This window comes from Heterodontus francisci, chromosome 36 (assembly GCF_036365525.1).
Source record: "Heterodontus francisci isolate sHetFra1 chromosome 36, sHetFra1.hap1, whole genome shotgun sequence".
In the NCBI taxonomy this organism is placed as follows: domain Eukaryota; kingdom Metazoa; phylum Chordata; class Chondrichthyes; order Heterodontiformes; family Heterodontidae; genus Heterodontus; species Heterodontus francisci.
The window spans coordinates 22,400,883-22,423,768 of record NC_090406.1 but is presented as its reverse complement, the minus strand read 5'-3'; the positions used below and the strand labels follow the sequence as shown (position 1 = coordinate 22,423,768).

Below are 22,886 nucleotides of genomic sequence, written 5' to 3'. Positions count from 1 at the left end.
TCCATTTGCCATCTCTCAGCCCAGCTCTGCAGCCTATCTATGTCCCTCTGTACCCTACAACATCCTTCGGCACTATCCACAACTCCACCGACCTTAGTGCCATCCGCAAATTTACTAACCCACCCTTCTACACCCTCTTCCAGGTCATTTATAAAAATGACAAACAGCAGTGGCCCCAAAACAGATCCTTGCGGTACACCACTAGTAACTAAACTCCAGGATGAACATTTGCCATCAACCACCACCCTCTGTCTTCTTTCAGCTAGCCAATTTCTGATCCAAAGCTCTAAATCACCTTCAACCCCATACTTCCGTATTTTCTGCAATAGCCTACCATGGGGAACCTTATCAAACGCCTTACTGAAATCCATATACACCACATCCACTGCTTTACCCTCATCCACCTGTTTGGTCACCTTCTCGAAAAACTCAATAAGGTTTGTGAGGCACGACCTACCCGTCACAAAACCGTGCAGTCTGGTGCACATTAGCGCACAGCTGTCAGGTTCGATGCGGGGAAAAGTTAAAGTATTTTTTTATAAGGTGAAAAATCTCGGGGCCTGGGGGATCTTGTGCATTACCTCTCATTTGGCCATATGGCCACTTTCCTGTCCATTAGGTTGTTGGGCCTCCGAGGAGCTGCCTGATCTCTTCTGGAAGGCAGCAGGAGGCCCCATCATGGCTACCATCTGCATTTCCTGCTCACGATCTGCAGGCAGCTGCCACCTTCTGGTAATGCTCGCACCATTAATTGGGCGTGAGCTCATTACCGGCCCAATTAGGGCATTTCCATTTAAAGATAGCATCGCATCAGTGACGGGGCCAGGACGCAGAAATTATCCACGCAACGGTTTTCCAACCCCGAATTGAAAATCAAGCCCAATATGTTTCAGTGTGATCATCTGCAGGCATGGGTCAGCTTCAACATATATACTGATGGTACAAAGCTCTCCTCTACATTGGGGCCCTCAATTCCTTGACTACCTCTGCTGCCAGACTTCCTGTCTGCAATTAACTCATGGATGAGACAAAACATGCTCCGATTGAGCATTGGGAAGACAAAAGCCAACATTTACAGGCACTGCCATAAAATCCATTCCTTTCTCAATAAAACCATCTCCTTAGCTGACCAATTAGCCAGCCAAGACTGCCTACTTCACCTCCATTTGTTTCTGCCCCTGCCTTATTCCCAACCTGCTGAAATCCTTAGCTACTTTCCTTCTCTCAGTTACTCCTATCCTCTCTTTGCTGGTCTTTGATTCTGCACCCCCCCAACCCACTATAAGCTCAAAAGCAAAATACTGCAGGTGCTGAAAATCTGATTAAAAAAACAGAAAATGCAGGAAATACTCAGCAGCTTGGACAGCATCTGTAGAGAGAGTAACAGATTTAATGTTTCAAGTTAATGACCGTTCATTGGATTTGGGAAAAGTTAAAAATGCAATAGGTTTTATTTAAGTGAAAGGGGGGAGGGTGGGAAAAAGAACAAAAGGGAAAGTCTGTGATAGGGTGGAAGACAGGAGAGATTAAATGACGAAAGAACTGGTGGTGCAAGGCCAAAGGGAGTGGTAACGAGACAAGTAAAGAAACAAAAGATGTGTCTAGAGGACATGTGAATGACAGACTCATGGATGGCTGCCATCCAAGAACAAAAACAAAAGGAAAAACAAGGGAGAAAAAGAAAACAGAATGGGGGCAGAGGTTATGATCTGAAATTATTGAACTCAATGTTGAGTCTGGAAGGCTGTAAAGCATCTAATCACGCTTACATTGAGCTTCACTGAAACACAGCAGTAGGCTAAGGACAGAAAGACCAGAGAGAGAGCACCAACTGCTTAGAGATTACTTGTCGGTTGATTTCTTCCGACTGTTGCTATGATTCTACAAGTGTTTGGTACTTTCTATAGTTTTAAAAGTCTACAGGGAATTGAGTGGCAGGTGCTGACTTCATGGCTATTGTGTTTGTCCAGACACTTGTAGGCCTTCCTCTTGGAATACAGCAAGACTTGGAGAATGAACAGAGGCCACGCAGAGAAGAACAAACTGCTGGAAGAGGGAGGAGGAGGGGGGGGGGGTGGTAAGGCTGTCAGCAGAAGACCATATCTGCTCAGATGCTTCAGGAAACATTGTCCTACCTGGACCATAGAAAGGAACAATGTGTGGGATGTCTGCGCCTCAGTAAAAATGATCTAATTGAAATCCGCCACATGCTGCATCCACAATTGCAACCTCAGAGCAGGACAAGGACCACATTATTGTGACTGGGAAGGTGACCATGGTGATGAACTCTTATGCATCTGGCTATATCCAGGCTTGAGCTGAAGATATTTGCAACATCTCACTATTTGCTGCCCACTATTATGTAAGGAAGGCGCCATATGCAAAGAGAGCTAACTATATTAAATTCTCTCCTGCTGGAGTCAAGCAAGCAGAGCCACCACATGGCTTCACTAGGAATGTAGACTTCCCCATGGAGCAAGGTTCCATTGACTGCATGCACATCCCTTTGCAGACGCCACATATCAACTCTGCCCTATACCAGAAACAAAACAGATTCCACTCCCTCGATATCCAGCTGGTATGTGACCATATGTAGTGAATCATGCAGGTCAATGTCCAGTATCCTGGCAGCAGTTGAGATGCCTTCATTCTGTGGCTGTCTGCTATGCCAACTGCATTTTGTTGTGCATACCCTTCAGCCTTCTTCTGTAGGCTGTCCCATCAAAGTCCTCATTTGAGTCCTCTGCAGTGGAACTCATGTGCAACCTCACTCTCTGGTGAGCTGGCACCTGGGCTATCCTTGCCCATTGCCCTGGCTGCAGCCCACTCATGCCCAGTTTCTTACCACATGTGGATCCCACCTCTAATTGATCCTCTTAGATATGTGCAGTGTCAGTGTCTGAGCTGGTGGCTGTAAGTGTGAAATCAAGTGACGGTGCTATGTCTACATCATCACTCTCTTCTTGGTGTTCCTCCACCGCCTGGCCAATTACATCACTTAGGTGTCTGAAAGGAAAAGGTAAGGTTGTGGTACAGGGAGTGGGGGTAAGTAAGAGGGCGTGCTTACACCATTTGCAGTTGTAAATCAGAAGAGATTATGGGATGAGGGGGAAGTGGAATGTGAGAAGGAGATTTGGATATGATCTTAGATGGTTTCAGCCCCACCGTTGGGCACAGCCTCAGCAGTGGCTGTCCCAATAATGGCCAGCAGTATCTTCTCCACAGGCCTTAGGATATGCAGGCATGTCTGCGTCTGTGATTAGCTCTTGCTAATCTGTGCGCCACCTTGTCCTGCAAGAGGGAGGGAAGTGTATCAGTGAGTGTGATGCAATCTGTTCGGATGATGGATCTGTCATGGTTGAATAGCTGGCAGTGTGTGCAAGCTGTGAGGCTTGCAGCAGTGCTAAGTGTATGAGGGTAAGATCAACCATATGAACATTAGGTATGAGATCTGATTGATAGAGATTATTGGTTGGTGAATTATGGGGGTGTGGTGATTTGAACAGTGACCAAGGCTACTGGTGCAGTTGGTAGTATATGGCATTTGAAGATGTATTCACTGACATTGACCACTCATTTGAGGCCATTGAACTTCTTGCAACACTGCATCCATGCCCTGGGGCTTGACTCCTGACATTGACTTCCACAGTTATCTGCTCCAATTGCCTTTTGATGTGTGTCTGGAAGGTCCCCTGGTCCCCTGAAATTACAGGGCATCTCTCCACCTTTCCATCTTCTCCACCAAGACCTCCAGTGCCGTGTCAGAAAACCTTGTAGTCCACTCTCTCTTCTGTTGTGCCCTTCATCACTAATTCCCAGGTCAGATTCTCTTCAACCTGCCTTTAAGCAGTGCTGGCTAGCTTTAAATGGTGCTGACCACTCACAACACTGGCTTCCCCCGGCCAGCTGATATGTCCAGCAAATGATCAACACTTTTTGATTGTGACAGGGCAGCGGTATTGCTGCAGAAGGTGCAGAAAAAGGGGATTCCGCTATTTGGGATGAAGTTTACTCTCCACAGAAATCACTGGCACCAGCTGCTTGAAATGAGGTTGTTGATTTATGCAACACCATCAGCCAGTTTTCTTGTACCTGATCTAAATGAAGGCATTTGCTGGTGTCAGGAGGAAGGCAATGTCACTATATTTCTCAATGTTGCTCACATTTCTTGTGGGGCCAATCAAGTATGACACAAACCTAAGTTGGAAACAGCCACATCTTCTAGGAGATAATCCTTCATGCATTTCACATGACAATTGCTTTTAGGCACACACTCTTTCATTGTTCCATAGCAGCATGGAATACTTTCCTTAGACATTGGGATTTCCAAGCCAAGGTGCTTCTCCAGTGATAGAGGGCTTGTCACTGGAAGTGGCTAGCATAGGGAACTTTTGCCATTTCCCCCAGTCCAGTGCACTCAGCTATGGGCAGCCTCATCAATTCAAATAAATTATGAAGAAACCTTTTCCATTCAACTGTGTTTGTTATGATTGGAATATCTCTCTTAAAAATAACAAGCCAAGATATCTGATACTTTATCCACGTTCTCTCCAACACAGCCATCAACATCTGACTTACTGATAGAAGCTGGCAAGAAAACAAGACATTCATCTATTAGCTAATGTGGAATATATGATCTTTTACAAATGTTACGACTGAGGTGGGAGGAGTGCACTGTTAATTCAGTCCCACTTCTCCACGGGTCACAGCATATCAATAATTTTTTCCACCTACCGAAAACCAGCCAATTCCAAACTCTATTTGTCCCCCAGAATAAAGCATACCAACCAGGTTTCTTTAATCAACAACAAAATCAACTATTTATTAATAAATTAAGTCTTAACCAATAGGAGATAAATCTATATACGAAAAGTTCCTTATTTCCCTATCCCTCATGCTCACACATATATATTAAAAATAAAAGATTAACCAGGGAAAAAAGAGTTTTTGTTTACAGCTGTTTCCTAGGAATAGAAGGAATAATAAAATAAATCAGTTTGCCACATTCTGGTAGGAAATTCTTCGGATTGGTGAAGTGTCCCAGAGTCAAATAGTCGGATGCCACTCAAATTCTCTCCTGGCAAGGTTGATGAACAGTCTGTGATGGGTAGGTGTTCAAGACAATTCAACTGCGGCAGGTTTCACATAGGTCTTTCAGCAGGGGTGTAGCAACAGGTCTGCTTAGATCTTACAGCAGCAGTATAACAGTGGAAGTTTTCTTCAGATTTTAAGATTTCTTTAAACACAGGAGGCATCAGGAACCATACTTGATGCATGGATTCTTCAGAGACAGGAGGCAATAGGAATCTGCTACCTCTGGCATACAGGGGTTTCTTCTCAAGAGATGCAGACTTCCTCTAGAGAGAGAGGGGTAACACTTTTTCTGGGTCTTCCTCTCTTTTCCAGGCAGGTCAAAGCCAAATTTCAAAATGCCTGCTCTTTGTCCAACTCACTGGTTTTTTTTAAAGGGTCCAAAGTGAAAGCAAAGACTTTCCTGAGCAGATCACATGTCCAGACATAGAGTCTCCCCTGTCATTCAAAGTTGCTCTGAGGAGTTCAAGCCCCTTGCTGGTTTCCTTGAAATTGCTTGCTTTCCTCTCCTTATATACAAATTTCAGCTTCCTTTCTAACCACCCATAAAGTTCAGCTTTTGTTTTGAACTTCCTTTCAAAACATTGCAAAAATGTTCAGCTATTTGCAGGTGTCAATGTCCACTGAAATATCCTTTTTCAGTTTTTTAAAACATACAGAATTCTAAGTTTTTAGTAAAAATTTAAAACCTTGTTACACAAATAACATAATAATGGACTTGTGTTGAAAAATCAGGGCAGCTCTGGCCCTCCTTCATAATTCTGTCAGTGATGAATGAAAAACAGTTAATAAATCTTACAATTACAATGGTATTTCTAAGACATCCATTCGTAAATTGTTGCAACATTACATGATGGATTGGTGCTAGAGAATAGAACAAGAATGTAGTCTTAACAAAATAAATGTTGCCTTATATAGAAAACGTAATGATGTGTGATTAACTGTGCGGCTACTTTGTTGATTGACTCACCAAAAGCCTTCCTTGGTTCCACTAATCCAAGTACGAATGGTTGACCTTTAGGCAAATCTTTCAACATCTTGGCAACTTCATAGTGTCGACAACCTACTATCGTTTGATTGTTTATTCCCTCTATGTGGTCTCCGACGCAGACTGTCTTGATTCTGTCAATAGTACTGCCTTCTTTTATCCTCTGTGAAATCAAAATTATTTAGTAAAAACAAATTTAATTAGCCATATGAAAGAAATTATTATTTTCATAATGAATGGCAAAGTTCAAAAGACAGGCACAGTTTACGCGATTTGTTAAGTTAATTAACGACTGAAGGAAGTCATTAGTCTGACTTTAGGCAGCAATTATCCTCAGGAACTATTCTTTGGCATGTGGAAACAAGGTTATTAAATCCATCCAGAGATCAGATGAAGGCATCTCTCAATGATTGCTTAATGCTCAGAATGTAAATGGATTCTAGCCTTTTGATTAACTTCCTATAGTAAAATTTTACTCAGAAAACTATACTGCAGCCTGTAATCACAGGAATTTAGTTCCAAAGTTGAATAACTTTTGTGTAATAATGTAGAGTAGAGCTGTAAAACTTACAAAATAGTGTCAGCAAGATGTAGGGAGAAGAGCGAGATCAGAGAAGGACATACAAAAACATGAGGATATGTTTTTAACTGCTAGAACCAACAACACTCTGCATTAAAATGAGCAGGAACCCAAGAAACTAGAAACACAACATCATCTATTCCCAGTTTTTTGACCTTGTGTAGACAAAAGCTATTAATACAAGTGTTCTGGCATTAAATTAAAATCCAATGCTCGGTAAAGCCATTTAAGGAGTTCGTAGGTGCTATTAACACTAACTGGTGCCTATTCTTGTTCGATGCAATGTTTACTGACATAGAAAACATACAAAAGTTACTAATCCAATGATCACATAATGGTACGTCTGCTCCAACCACTGGCACTTTAATTTTAAACAGGTGTGTATTTGAAGTGCTGATAATCTGAGATAGGTTGTTATTTTTAGTAGCTTTAGGAATTTATTTTGCTGAGAACACTCTCTCTGCTCATGCCTAAGAACATAAGAACATAAGAAATAGGAAAGGAGTAGGCTATTCGGGCCCTCGAGCCTACTCCGCCATTCGATAAGATCATGGCTGATCTGATTGTGGCCTCAACTCCACTTTCCTGCCAGCTTCCCATAACCCTTGACTCCCTTGTAGAGCAAAATGCTGTCTAACTCAGCCTTGAATATATTCAATGAGCCAGCCTCCACTGCTCTCTGGGGAAGAGAATTCCAAAGATCAACGACCCTCAGAGAGAAGAAATTCTTCCTCATTTGCATCTTAAATGAGAAACCGTTTACTCTGAAACTGTGTCCCTTCATTCTGCATTCCCCCATAAGGGGAAACATCATCTCAGCATCTATGCTGTCAAGCCCCTTCAGTATCTTATTAGATTCAATCAGATCACCTCTCATTCTTCTAAACTCCAATGAGTATGGGACAAACCTGCTCAACCTTTCTTCATAAGACAACTCCTTTATCCCAGAAATCAACCACGTGAACGTTCTCTGAACTGCAATACAACTATATCCCTCCTTAAATAAGGAGGCCAAAACTGTACACAGTGTGCTAGGTGTGGTCTCACCAATGTCCTGTAGCAAGATTTCCCTACTTTAATACTCCAGCCCCCTTGCAATAAAGGCCAACATTCCATTTGCCATCCTAATTACTTGCTATACCTGCATGCAAACATTTTGTGATTCATGCACGAGGACACCCAGAACCCTCTGTACCGCAGCATTCTGTAGTCTCTCTCCATTTAAATAATATTTGGCTTTTCTATTCTTCCTACCAAAGTGGATGACCTCACATTTTCCCACATTATACTCCATCTGCCAAATTTTTGCCCAGTGACTTAACCTATCTAAATCCCTTTGTAGACACTGTGTCCTCTCACAACTTGCTTTCCCACTTATCATTGTATCGTCAGAAAATTTGGCTACAATACATTCAGTCCCTTCATCCAAGTTATTGACATAGATTGTAAATAGTTGAAGCCCCGGCACTAATCCCTGTGACATCCCACTAGTTACAATTGGCCTGAAAATGATCCATTTGCCTTATCCCAATCAAAATCCTTTTGTTCAATTTGTTCAGCTGAAGAGAGGCAGAGCACCAGCAGTTGGTAAATAAGATTTCGCAGGACTGCTAAAATTTGGGAATGTAGTGAAAATATAGTTAATGCAAATATAATCAGTTTCACAGTGTGAAGTACCTGAGCTGCTCTCCAGATTCCATACAAATGGGGCAGGCCAGATTGGCAATGCCACCGACTAACATGGTCAATGCCAGTAGCTGATGGTTAGGCAATGTCAGTGCCAGCATGGACAGAATTCCTCCAAAGGCTGCCACTACTGAGAACATTTCTGTTCCTGCCCCTCAACACAAAAATGGGTGCCCCTAGGTTTTTTGTTCAGTTTAGCCAGTCTCCATCTAGTGGTCCACTTTTGCCATTTGTCATCAGGAATGATGCCCTGGTGTTCTCTGGGAAAATGCCCTGAAGTGCCAAATTGGGCAACCCTCATCATACTCAAGCCATGCAGCTGCATGTCCAGTGACTCGTCTTTGAAATAGGGGTACAGTTACCTTTGCCCACAGAATCAGTTTTGGGATTCTGCAGCAGGTTTCCTTTCACTTCATATACATCAGACACTTTTCTCCATTCCCAATCCTAGCTTTGGTAAGGCTGGCAAGTATCTGAAATTGATTTTGAAGCTTGATAAAGGTGAAACAACTATTTGTCTCCATATACTGACACCTACCTTCAATTGAATGCATCCCTTTAATTTGGATTTGCCAATGCAGCTCTGCACTAGGCCAGTTTGTACCAACAATGCAGCACCAAAATCCTCTCTCACATCACGAGCACAATTCCAGGCTTAGTTATTTTACCATTTCTCACCATTTTTGCTTAGTTTATATTGAACAATAGGAAAGATTTTTATATCTATGACTGTAATCCTGTTTTCATACTTCATTCCTTGTATTCTCTCAACATCCCTTGACCCCTGGTTTATTGAGCCATACTTGAATGACAGTGTCCACAATCTGTACTTCTGGTACCTTAATGAAGGCATAGCCTGTTCCATTGTCAGTGATGGTCAGACCAAGAGCATCCTCTGATTTTGTCACCTCCACTTCCTTCATTTGTCCTTTTACATGGGCAAAGATAAAGTCCTCCAGTCCAATCTGGCCTCCCAATAATTTCTGCATGTCTACTTTGTGAGTATTTAATGTGCAGTAGAGAATCTGCTGAGACAAAAAAAGGAAGTACTTAAAATACAGTCATAAACACTGTGGAAATGTAAAGCATGGTCAGTCTTCATTGGAAAGATAAAGGTTTGTGTTTCAAACACAGAAACACTTGAAAATAAAGATGAGAGTATTACTTATGGTACTAATAGCAATAAGGACATCAAAAGTATAGTATTACACTATCCCATGAGGAATACCACACTGAATGCTATTGTTTATGAGACACATTTGAACAAGCAGATGGTTAATATTGTCTAATACATGAGAGAAATTCCTTGGTATACTATTATAATAATTTTATTGTAAGATTTTTTAAAGTCATACAATTTCAATTTTCTAATGGTTTTTCCAGAATCCATCACATTCAGTATCATAAACTGTTCTACATTACAAAAAGTTACAACTATCCTGAGTTTAATATGTAAGCATACAGAAGAGTCATCTCTGACCTGGATGCAAATTTCAGACCCATGAACTGTATATATACAGTATATATATAACTGTATATATACAGTTCATTATTGAATCACTTTGCCTTTGTTGCTGTAAGATTTCTTACACACTTTTATTCTGACTCCTTTCTCTCTTTAAATAGGACTTAAAATGATTGTAGACTGAAAGGTTCGACTATTTCACACAACATAACAACTTGTGTTTATATAGTGCTCCTTGTGTGCAGAGCACTTTAGAGGAAAGGGATACATTGACTACTGAGCATTGGAGAAATGGTGGGAATAGAGATGCTAAGATTGGAAATGGGGACACTGATGAAAACAAAGGCCTTTCAGGAGGTTTTTTGAAAGCAGAGAGAGGTATCAGGGCAAAGGGAACTGAGTAGAGAATTCCAGAAAGCCACCAATGGTGAATTGAAGGGAAGGATAAGTCCAGCGCTAAGGAATTAGTGAGTATATGCAGAGACATGAAGGAAAAGATCACTAAGAAAGGGTGCAATAAAATAGAGCAGAGACACTGCAAATAATGATGAGAATATTGAAATGAGCGTGCTGGGGGCCACATGGGTTACAAAGACTGAGCAGCGAGCCACTGAAGGTTTGTGACGATGGGAGTGATGGGACTTTGAGACACAAGCTGCAGTATTTTGGCTTTGAAGTTAAAGATTATGGGGTGGGGCGTTGATGCAGGTAGGTTAGCTGGAGGTGACAAAGGCATTGGAGAAGTCAAATATCAAGATGAATGGAACATGTGGGCTAGGTTTTTGGCAGCAGAAGTGGGGGAGATAGGGCTGGATTGCGGGATTGGGGGGTGCGGGGACAGATGAAGCTAATCTCAGGTCAAGCAGGACCCTGTGATTCCACACTGCCTGACTCAGCTTGAGAGAGCAGCTGGGGAGGATGATGGACTTGCAGGCAGAGGCTAAGATGCTTACATAAGCCAAAGAATATCACTTCAGGTTTGTTGACATGCAGCTGAAGGAAGTTTGGCTGATCTAGGTTTTGATATTAGACTCAGTAGCTTCTCAGACAGATTGGGGTTGAAGGATTCCATGGAAGGCAGGAGGCCAGGATTGAATAGTGGAGATGAGATAAATAATCTGGAGCATTTTTTAATTAAATAAAATCAGTGAGTATTTAGGCAGTAAATTCCCTTAACAGATTAAATTCACAGGGTAGGGTTCATGATAGCCTTTGGGAAGAACAGGATTGAGAAACCGCATTGCCTTTCTTGTTTAATTCTTCCTTAAATCCTTTCTCACTCTTTTATTGTCTTTCAGCTTATATTGCCTCAGACTCTGTACATTTTTACCTCTGCATGTATCTATTTTTCTCTCTCTCTTCTTCCCTTCCTACATTCTTTTCAGTTTTACTTCTCTATTCGTCACAATTGCTCTCTCATTTAATTTAATATTGATCTTTTTTTAAGTAGGTACCTCTGACCTCCTGTTGTCAGTCCCATTGTCACACTTCATGCAAATGAAAGTGAAATGAAATAGGCACGTATGAATAAAATAAACAGATAATATTGGCCTGGAAATTCCTAAAAGAAAACAAGCAGCATGGTAATTATGTAAATATAAGCCATTGCTCAAGCATGCAGGTTCCAGGAAATAACTTGCAGCATACTGCCTGGCAGCAGTATGATTTATTGCTCTCAGCTTTTAAGCATCTATCCGAAGTACGCATAAAATATTTATCATCAGTTTCAGAAACAGCAGTTGGACTGAAAGTATTGCACCTGTGGCTAGAAAACTGCTCAGCACATACTTGGAAGAACAATGGTAGCTTTATCTAATGTTATTGCTTGATCTTGCATGCTCTGGCAGGAGATCGTGCTTCTTCCACATCATCTAGAAGGCTCATATCTCCCCCTACCTCATATCTTCCTCTTCCGAGGCGCAGTTTGCTGCTCTGTGGCTATATATATCACTGCGAGGATCTAAATGTTGTTTCCTCCTCTGTAAGATTTCTTTTTAAATGGAAACAGCAATAATCTAACAAGTGAGGCAGCAAGTCATTTTAGATAGAGTCATTTAGATCATTTTTTTTAGATAGAGTCATCGTGTTCTCAAATGTTTGCTGAGTCATAAAAGCGGAGCTGATGAAGAGATCCTATTGCAAATGCATCAAATATCTTTCAGATCTTGGCCTAGAAATTGGTCCTTGCATTGGGGCACTGCTCGTACTACTAAGGCCCAAATATGGCAGGCAGGAAGCGTATGCACATTTCCCGATGGAAGAGCATCACCAGCCATATTGGGTGAGGATAAACAAGAGGCGTTCTTTACCCACGCCTGAAGCAAACATTAGGTCCATGAGTGATGACAGACTTCTGGCATTTCACCTACATGACCACACCTTAGGTGTGAGATTATACAGTGACTTTAGGCAGATTATTCCACCACAGATGGCCTCGTAACCGAGCCCAATTCTGTTCCAATCACATTTACTAACCCTATTCCTATATCCCTTCAAACCCTTTTCATTCATCCACCATCCAATTTAATCTTGAATGTTGACATAACCGCTAACCCTGGAAGTGAATTCAACAACCTCACAACTCTGTGTAAAGATGTTTCTCCTGCCTTCTGCCATAACGCACTGTTGTCCAATATATTAGCCACTAGCCACATGTAGCTAATTGGTAAGCCAGATGTGGCATATTGCATTTCAGACTTGTAAATTAAAAATGAGTAATAAGCACCATTTTTGAGCATGTGATCTCAATATTCATATTCATATTCACAAGGCAAATGCATGTGTACTTTAACCTTTTTGTGCATTTGTTGGTGAAACAGTAAGACAAAAAGCAGAGTGGGCAAGTGTTTTTTAATTGTTATGAATGTTTTACAACTTGGTTGTTAAAGGTGGTTGATGTTTGCTAAGTGAATATATACATGATAAGTACATTTGTGTGAGTATATTTATGACATTTACTACTAAAATTAGTACATGTAGCTAAAGCAGTGTTGCCATAACCATACACAAGGCTAGTCAGCAATTTTTGTTGGACAACACTGTTTTAAATCTCTTACATTTAACTTTGTACCTATGACCCCTTGATCTTGACCCCTCAACTACTGGAAACAGTCTGCATTCATCTATCCTAATCCATCCTTTCATAATCTTAAATGCTAGTATCAATCACCGTGAAATTTGCATTATTCTAACAAAAAAAACGCACAATTTTTAAAAATCTTTCTTCATGTTTATATTTCCTCATACCAGGCAGCATCACAGTGAATGTATCTTGTACCTTCCCTAAAGCCTCAATATCCTTTCTGTTGTGTGGAGCCCAATACAGCCGGCAGTACAAAGAACAAAGAACAGTACAGCACAGGAACAGGCCATTCGGCCCTCCAAGCCTGCGCCGATCTTGATGCCTGCCTAAACTAAAACCTTCTGCACTTCCGGGGACCGTATCCCTCTATTCCCATCCTATTCATGTATTTGTCAAGATGCCTCATAAATGTCGCTATCGTACCTGCTTCCACCACCTCCCCCGGCAGCAAGTTCCAGGCACTCACCACCCTCTGTGTAAAGAACCTGCCTCGCACATCCCCTCTAAACTTTGCCCCTCTCACCTTAAACCTATGTCCCCTAGTAACTGACTCTTCCACCCTGGGAAAAAGCTTCTGACTATCCACTCTGTCCATGCCGCTTATAACTTTGTAAACCTCTATCATGTCGCCCCTCCACCTCCGTCGTTCCAGTGAAAACAATCCGAGTTTATCCAACCTCTCCTCATAGCTAATGCCCTCCAGACCAGGCAACATCCTGGTAAACCTCTTCTGTACCCTCTCCAAAGCCTCCACGTCCTTCTGGTAGTGTGGTGACCAGAATTGCACGCAATATTCGAAGTGTGGCCTAACTAAAGTTCTGTACAGCTGCAGCATGACTTGCCAATTTTTATACTCTATGCCCCGACCGATGAAGGCAAGCATGCCGTATGCGTTCTTGACTACCTTATCCACCTGCATTGCCACTTTCAGTGACCTGTGGACCTGTACGCCCAGATCTGTCTGCCTGTCAATACTCCTAAGGATTCTGCCATTTACTGTATACTTCCCACCTGCATTAGACCTTCCAAAATGCATTACCTCACATTTGTCCGGATTAAACTCCATCTGCCATTTCTCTGTCCAAGTCTCCAACCGATCTATATCCTGCTGTATCCTCTGACAATCCTCATCACTATCCGCAACTCCACCAACCTTTTTGTCGACCGCAAACTTACTAATCAGACCAGCTACATTTTCCTCCAAATCATTTACATATACTACAAACAGCAAAGGTCCCAGCATTGATCCCTGCGGAACACAACTAGTCACATCCCTCCATTCAGAAAAGCACACTTCCACTGCTACCCTCTGTCTTCTATGACTGAGCCAGTTCTGTATCCATCTTGCCAGCTCACCTCTGATCCTGTGTGACTTCACCTTTTGTACCAGTCTGCCATGAGGGACCTTGTCAAAGGCTTTACTGAAGTCCATATAGATAACATTTCCTTCATCAATCATCTTTGTCACTTCCTCAAAAACTCAATCAAATTAGTGAGACACGACCTCCCCTTCACAAAACCATGCTGCCTCTCGCTAATAAGTTCGATTGTTACCAAATGGGAGTAAATCCTGTCCTGAAGAATCCTCTCCAATAATTTCCCTACCACTGACGTAAGGCTCACCGGCCTATAATTTCCTGGATTATCCTTGCTACCCTTCTTAAACAAAGGAACAACATTGGTTATTCTCCAGTCCTCTGGGACCTCACCTGTAGCCAATGAGGATGCAAAGATTTCTGTCAAGGCCCCAGCAATTTCTTCCCTTGCCTCTCTTAGTATTCTGGGGTAGATCCCATCAGGCCCTGGGGACTTATCTACCTTAATGCTTTACAAGACACCCAACACCTCCTCCTTTTTGATAATGAGATGGCTGAGACTATCTACACTCCCTTCCCTAGGCTCATCATCCACCAAGTCCTTCACTTTGGTGAATACTGATGCAAAGTACTCATTTAGTACCTCGCCCATTTCCTCTGGCTCCACACATAGATTCCCTTCTCTGTCCTTGAGTGGGCCAACCCTTTCCCTAGTTACCCTCTTGCTCTTTATATACATATAAAAAGCCTTGGGATTATCCTTAATCCTGTTTGCCAATGACTTTTCATGACCCCTTTTAGCCCTCCTGACTCCTTGCTTAAGTTCCTTCCTGCTGTCTTTATATTCCTCAAGGGACTCTGACTGAAATGTTATTAAGATTTTCTAGAGACCCATCATTATGTATTGGCTATTATACTCTATACTACTTCAGATGAAACCTAGAATTTCATTAGTTTTTTTATAGTCTTATTAACGCAAGGTACTGCCTTTAATGTTCAGTGAACCTGCACCCCTCAAGTCCCTCAGCTCTCCCACAACATTGAGAGTATAATTACTGCTGTTATTTTTTAACCAACATTCATCATCTCACATTATTAACATTGAATTCCATCTGTCACTTTTGAACCAACTGCATCTTATCATTAATTATCTATACCTCCAATGTTTGGATCATGTGCAAATTTCGACACCACTTCCTCCAGGCCTATATCCAAAGCATTGGCATACACAGTGAACAGATGTGGGCCCAGAGCTCTGTCCAATTCCAATTGCTCTGAAAAATTGCTAGATACATCCTACTTCCTTTTTACTCCCTTCTAACCATTTTTAATCCATGTTGCTATCCTCCCCTTATTCCATATTTCTCAATATGCCCTAATAACCTCCCATGTGGTATCTAATCAACGGCATTTCTGAAGTCTGTCTACATTACATCCACTGTATTTCCTCCATTTGCTATTCTAGTAGGTTTGCCGAGCACAATCATCCATTTTGAAATATCTACCAGTTACTACTAACTATTTTCTCTTTATAAAGATATTTCTAACTATATTCTATTTATCTAGACAATGTCAGCTATCATGAGGTACAGGAAAGGGAAGTTGGGTGGTCAGCAGTTTAGTAGGAAGAAGAACATAAGAACTTAGGAAATAGGCAGAGGAGTAGGCCAGACAGTTCCTTGTGTCTGCTCCACCATTCAATAAGATTATGGCTGATTTTCTACCTCAGCCCCATGTCCCTTGATTCCATTAGTGTCCAAATGTCTATCAATTTCAGTCTTGAATATACTCAACAACTGAGCATTCACAGCCCTCTGGGGTAGAAAACTTCATAATCACAACCCTCTGAGTGAAGAAATTACTTCTCATCTCAGTCCTCAATGGGCACCCCCTTATCCTGAACTATGGCCTCTAGTTCTACACTCTCTAGCCTAGGGGAACTGGCTCTCAGCATCTACCCTATTAAACCCTCAAAGAAATGTATATGTTTCAGTGAGATCCCCTCTCATTCTTGTAAACTCCAGAGAATATAGGCCCATTCCACTGAATCTCTCCTCATAGGCATGAGGTCATGGAAGCAGTGGTGTGTGTCGTGGGTCAGATGAGCCTGAAGCAGGCATGCGGGGGTGAGGTGTTGAGGTGCGGAGGAGGGAGGAATCTATAGGAGGTTTTGGCTTGGTGGGCAAAGAAAGAGTGGGGTGGGACAGCAGCAGAGGCAATGGAACAGATGGTCTCCATGTTGGTGAGGAAGAAGTCCATGAGCTCCTCACACTTCTTGTTGGAGGTGAAAGTAAAGGGGAAAGAGAGAGAAATTTAAAGTCAACATTGATAGTGGAAAAAAAAAGCTGGGGTCTCCAGGATGAATCTACTAGGCGAGCAGTTTTGGCAGAAGGAGGCCTGATAGCTCTTGATGTGGACCAGCCACATTCTGATAATGGATGGCCAAGCAACATTGATAAATTATGAAGCAACATTCAGTGATGAGTAGCAAAGCAACATTTATGCAATTGGTGGCCTTAATGAACATTACACACTCTCGACTTTGTTGACACCTGCATAAATGATATGCTCCATATCATATGCAAATATAACACATGAGCATAGAGGTTACTGTTGCCAATATTAAAGGATTACCCACATAATCCCTTAGAATTTCAGCCATGTGTTTTTGGGCGCTAAATGTCTCCAATATGGCAAGCAGGAAGTGCACCTCCATTAATAATGAGAAGTGCACTTTCTACCATATTAGCAAAGGCCAAAATATCAACGTGCAGTGCCCACATTTGAAAAGGGCATTAGGCCCTTTGCACATGCAAATAAGGGCCTAACACCTATTTTTAGTGCTCACTTCACGATTGTTTACCGTGAATCACCTGGCACCGGCTGCACTCAAGAAAACCTGGCCTCAACCAATAAGATAAAATTTTTTAAATGCTTACCTGAATATGAAACCGGGTAGACCAGGATTGCACCCCCCAACTCCACAGCAAAAGAATGCGAGCACCTCTGCTCCAGTTACTAAAATCCCCACCACCAGCCCCCCATGACCAATTTCCCCACCACCACCCCTGCCCATACCCACTCTGGTCACAAGGGCCTCTGCTATCATCGCAGCCACTCAATTTTCAAGCACGCCTTGCAGAGAGTAAGAGGCAGCTGTCCCACTTCATGGAAATCAGGCACAGGGATTGTAATTTGTACCCTTCCCCACACCCCACACACATCAAAATAGGCCTGGCCAAATTTCTAGGCCAGTGTGTTTATACAACATTTCTCTCTCGCATTTTTAACACAGCCATTATTCTGTTATTTATTTTAAACATAGTAACTCCTCCACTGAAACAGAGGAGAGAGGAATATCATACATCTAATATCACCAGCAGTAACTCCTAGCCAACACATTGAAAAATCTAAAAATTAGATTGTATAACACAGACTTTGAAATCTATGTGAAGCAATCATAAAATATCTACTGTAATACCTGCTACCTGGTCTACATTCGGAAAACTAAATAGCACACGATAGACCAACCCCCTCACTAAAACCATTTGGTCGGCATTGAATAGGTCTTGTACATAAAAAGGAATTTCTTTTTATCTCAGACAGACAAAGTATTTTAGTACTGAAGCAAAAGATTGTTAAACTAATCCACAGCCGATACAGAGCGCTGGAAAATGCCAGTTTGCTCTCCCTACTGTGCCCACCTCTGCTGGTGAGATCTCAAAGACCTCTGCGATTTTGGCATACAGTTCCTTAACATTGGTGAAGCCTTCGATCCTGCCTGTAGGACTGCCATGAGCCAGCTGTGTGTGAAATATCAGTCTGGGCCTAATCCGTGGAGCAGGAGGGGCAGAAGGAGGAGCAGAAGGAAGAAGAACCCCACATTCAGCAGTACCCTGCCCTTGTCCTTGCACTGTGGGGCTCATTTGACTTTCAACAGTAACTCCATTCTCCATCAGCCTGTTCTCTTCCAATTTTGTTGCCTTTTTACATTTTCTCCTAGATCCACGCAGCATCTTGGTCTGGAAAGTAGAATTACCTGCTTCTGAATTAAAGATGACTTTGCCACATCGGAAGCATACATGAGTAACATGAGACAAGGTTAAGCCTCCAAGCACAAAACCTTATACATGTGTTACCAAGTAATCTCATTAATGTAAAAAGAGATGCTACAGTATCCCTTCATTAGAATGTCAACTGCAATGCTAACTGTCAAAAGACAAATTCTAAACATTTGAATGAGTTTTGCCAAAGAGTGAGACTGTATATGGATTCAGAAACGACACTTGAACTAATGCATTGATCTACAAGGGCAACTTCTATAATAAAATTATTTGTCACAGGATTTTTAGTAAGCCTCCTTTTAAAGTAGCTCATTTACCAGACTGTTTTGAGCAGCAGCGTCCATGCTTGTGCACATAGACGGTGCTGTTAATACGACAGGAGCAAAAAGGGCTGAGAGACAGATGATCTAATTAGGATTGGCTATTTTGTGGTGACTGGTTTTCAAAGGAAAAAATAAGTGTTGTAGGAAATACTTTCAATTTAACATTTCCATTTAATATGTACCAAAACCTTTTTTTAATTTTTGAGAAGCAAGGCCTTCTGAAAGTTTTTTTTACACATCTAGTGATCAAGCTGCTTGACATATTATTGCCCAAGTTTTACTTCGTTTTTATCATAGCATCAAGAAGCGTTGCTTCAAAACAAAACCCACTTCCAAGCAGATTTTGAGTGAGTGGGTGGTGGGGAGAGTTAATAGCTCATAGCTCACCTGCTGCAATAGACAACAGGCCCCAGCTATTTTAACTCCTTGGCCTCATTATGAATTCTGTAGGCTCACTTCCCAACCAGAATGTAAGGAAAGTGGGCAGGAAGTGACTGCCAGTCAGGTAATCAGGCAGCCCACCAGCATGAAGTTAAATGTGAGGGAAGGCATTCCAGGAGATTGCAGGAGGAGGGAATGGAATCCAGGGAAGTGAACACCTCAACGTCTTCTGAAGCCCAGAGGATCACTCTTGCTCCTCCTCGATCCACAAGGAAAGTAAAGAAAACAACTGAACCAGCCTCTTCTGGTTCCGGATCTTCTTCTCACATGGCTTTAACTGGCAGAAAAGTGAGACTTCTTTGCTCGGGTCAGTGTTAAAATAGCAGTTGGGGCCCAATGATAGAATCGAACCACTATCTAAATATGTCAACAAGGACCCTGCCTGAATTAAAATCATGGATGGGGCAGGAGCCAGGCAATGCTAGGGCAGGTAAGTAACCCAGGCGTTTTAATTTCCCACCTGCCTGGTTTCTGTTAGGTGGGTAGGGTTAAAATCATACACAGTCCTCAATACTACATTAAAGGTGCTATATACATGTAAGCTGTTGTTGTTTAATTTTAATGAATAAAAAATTCAGAGAAGCCCACACCAAATTCCTGATAAATGCACCCCGTGATGAATGCATTATACTCTTAGTGTGGACTCATTATCTGCATTTTTATTATAACTTCAATCATTAATTAATATCATTGCTTTACTCCTACTTTTATATTTTTTTCTGTTGCTTTTTCTTTACATTTCCTTTTCCATTTTGCTGTTTTCCTGATTGCAGTACAATTTTATTTTTTCTGGAAATGCACAAGTCTATCATACATTAAAAAGAATCTTATGTTTGTGTGGACTTTCTATAAAATCCTATCTCCTGTTATTGCACTTTTATTGCACATTTGTGCTAAGGTTTTCTTGCCATTAGAAATTTGTATGGCACGTGATAGACAAAGCTCAAGCATAAATTGAGGAATGGAACATTTCCCTCACAAACCCAAATAATGTAGTTAAAGGGTGAGAACGATATACCAGCAACTTAACGGAATGAAGTTTTTGACTCTTTTGCTGATTATTTATTTATAACAAAGCAAAGTTGCTGTCGTTAGACTGACGTATCATTCACTGGGACTGTTGGAGAATAAGGTGACTTCATTATCCTCTTTTCGCAGAATTGTGCCCTGATCGATTTGCTATTTTATATAAACAAATTCGACGCAAAAAGATCTATTGGACTGTGCCGTAATCATTGGACATTTGAGGCCAGTCTTTCCAAATTAGAGAGAAAATGGCCGGTAGGTAACACAATACTAAGCTTGTTTTAATATTGTACTGCTAGCAGGCCATGAGTATCATCTTACTGTAATAGGATATGATAATGTTAGAAAGTCTCCTGGTACTTATTCTCAGTGAATAATTTGCAACCTTTTATAAGATCAGTTGTATTACATTGATGATTAGAGGACTAAACACCTCTTGAACAAGTCACTTTAATGATGAATGAAAATAGATTTTTTGTGTTGAACTTTAATTTTTTCCACACTATTTCTGAGAAACTATTGGCACCATGGAGCACCAGTGCAATTTAATTCTACAATATGGCTTGGTTCATGCCATTTGTACTAAATGTCGACATTAATAATGCATGCAAAGATTTCTACACTTACTTTGGCACCCCTCCTGACATCATTAAACTTTTTTCGAAATTGTATATGGGTCCTCAGGACCTGCAATACTCCATTCACCCTCTCCACTACTTCCATCCATGGAGCTTGTACATCTGCTTTCACTAGAGGGTAGCAATCCACCCAAAAAACGCCACGTCGTTTTAACGTTCATTCTATAAAGATTCTGTAAAGAATCTGACAATAGATATGAATTTGCGAGTTTCTAAAAGTGTTTTCACTATTTACCATTTTTTCTACTTATTCTTTCGTAAAATAATATTTTGTGATTCAGTATATGAGTAATTGGAGACATAACATTATGGTATGTGTCGCATGCTTAGGAGAAAAGAGCTGCCTTTGGGCCTATGGTTTCCACAGCTTTCGAGCACTGGAGTTTTCCACACCTCATGCTGTAGACTAATTGATAGAGATTGATTGAACTTCATTACCATTCTATCATGGGCTGAATTTTACCGGCCCCTCGACACCATGGGTCGCGGTGCGGGGGTCGGTAAAATTCTGCAAGGAGAGGCCCACCTCAACCCGAGGCGTCGAGAAGGGCCTATTGCATTTACCGGCAGTGGGGGAACCTCGGTGCGTTCCCTCCACCGCCTGGCGACGGGCCCTTCATCTCCATATGTAGATTGCCATTAAATATATCCAGATTGACTTACGAACATACGAATTAGGAGCAGGACCCCTCGAGCCTGCTCCACCATTCAATAAGTTCATGGCTAAACTGATTACTCCACATTTCCACCTACCCCAATAACCTTCCACTCCCTTGCTTATCAAGAATCTATCTGCTCTGCCTTAAAAATATGCAAAGACTCTGCTTCCACTGCCTTTTGAGGAAGAGAATTTTAAAGGCTCATGACCCTCTGAGAGAAAAAATTTCTCCTCATCTCTATCTTAAATAGGTGACGCCTTATTTTTAAACAGTGATCCCTAGTTCGAGTTTCTCCCACAAGGGGAAACATCCTTTCCACATCCACCCTATCAAGACCCCTCAGGATCTTACATGTTTCAATCAAGTCGCCTCTTACTCTTCTAAATTCCAGCAGATACATGCCTAGCCTGCCCAATCTTTCCTCATAAGATAGCCCACCCATTCCAGGTATTAGTCTAGTAAACCTTCTCTGTAGTGTCTCCAACACATTTACATCCTTCTTTAAATAAGGAGACCAGTACTGTACACAGTGCCCCAGATGTGGTCTCACCAATGCCCTGTATAGCTGAAGCATAACCTCCCTACTTTTGTACTCAATTCCCCTCGCGATAAACGATAACATTCTATTAGCTTTCCTAATTACGTTTTGCATACTAACCTTTTGCAATTCATGCACTAGGACACCCAGATCCCTCTGCACCTCAGAGCTCTGCAATCTCTCACCATTTAGATAATATGCTTCTTTTTTATTCTTCCTGCCAAAGTAGACAATTTCACACTTTCATACATTATCCCCCATTTGCCAGGTCTTTGTCCACTCACTTAACCTATCTATATCCCTTTGTAGCCTCCTTATGTCCTCTTCATAAGTTACTTTCCTACCTATCTTTGTGTCATCAGCAAATTTAGCAACCATACCTTTGGTCCCTTCTTCTAAGTCATTTATATAAATTTTACAAAGTTGAGGCCCCAGCACTGATCCCTGTGGCACACCACTTGTTACATCTTGCCAACCAGAAAATGATGCTAATACTGGGATGTTACTTGTATCTTCAATAGTGAAGACCGATGTAAAATATCTGTTCAATTCATCTGCCATCTCCTTATTATCCATTATTAATTCCACAGACTCACTTTTTATAGCATCAATGCTCACTTTGCTAACTCTTTTCTTTTTAAAATATCTATAGAAACTCTTGCTACCTTTCTTTATATTTCTAGCTAGTTTTCTCTCCTACTCTAATTTTACCTTCCTTATCAATCTTTTAGTCATTCTTTGCTGTTTTTTATATTCTGTCCAATCTTTGGAGCGCGACGCCCAATAAAATTCAGCCCCATGTGACTAGCAGGATAGAGGGAGGCAAACTAAATGGGCATTTGTTTCACCTATAAACTCTTATGTTCTTATTATACTTCACCGATTATAATTCATGTGCTACCCGTTAAAAAATTGAATGAAATTTATTCCATCATTATTGAATCTTGTTTTAATATCTATGTATAATACATAACCCTTTCTTAGTATGT

At 41.4% G+C, this 22,886-nt stretch overlaps 1 protein-coding gene across 2 annotated transcripts in view; it reads right to left on the bottom strand.

Annotated features, from left to right (window-relative positions):
- LOC137351664 (PDZ domain-containing protein GIPC1-like) overlaps positions 1 to 22,886 on the bottom strand; it is an 84,837-nt gene that overhangs the window by 60,843 nt on the left and 1,108 nt on the right. Inside the window, exons 1-3 of one of the 2 annotated variants that reach the window (XM_068016347.1) lie at positions 17,913 to 18,179; positions 9,185 to 9,370; positions 6,062 to 6,242 (exon numbers count right to left, since the gene is read on the bottom strand). In XM_068016347.1, coding sequence (XP_067872448.1) covers positions 6,062 to 6,242; positions 9,185 to 9,370; positions 17,913 to 18,164 — 619 coding nt within the window. In that variant the 5' untranslated portion in view covers positions 18,165 to 18,179. Of the gene's footprint in view, positions 1 to 6,061; positions 6,243 to 9,184; positions 9,371 to 17,912; positions 18,180 to 22,886 lie in introns of those variants that run through there. The other variant, XM_068016345.1, reaches the window with a different exon arrangement.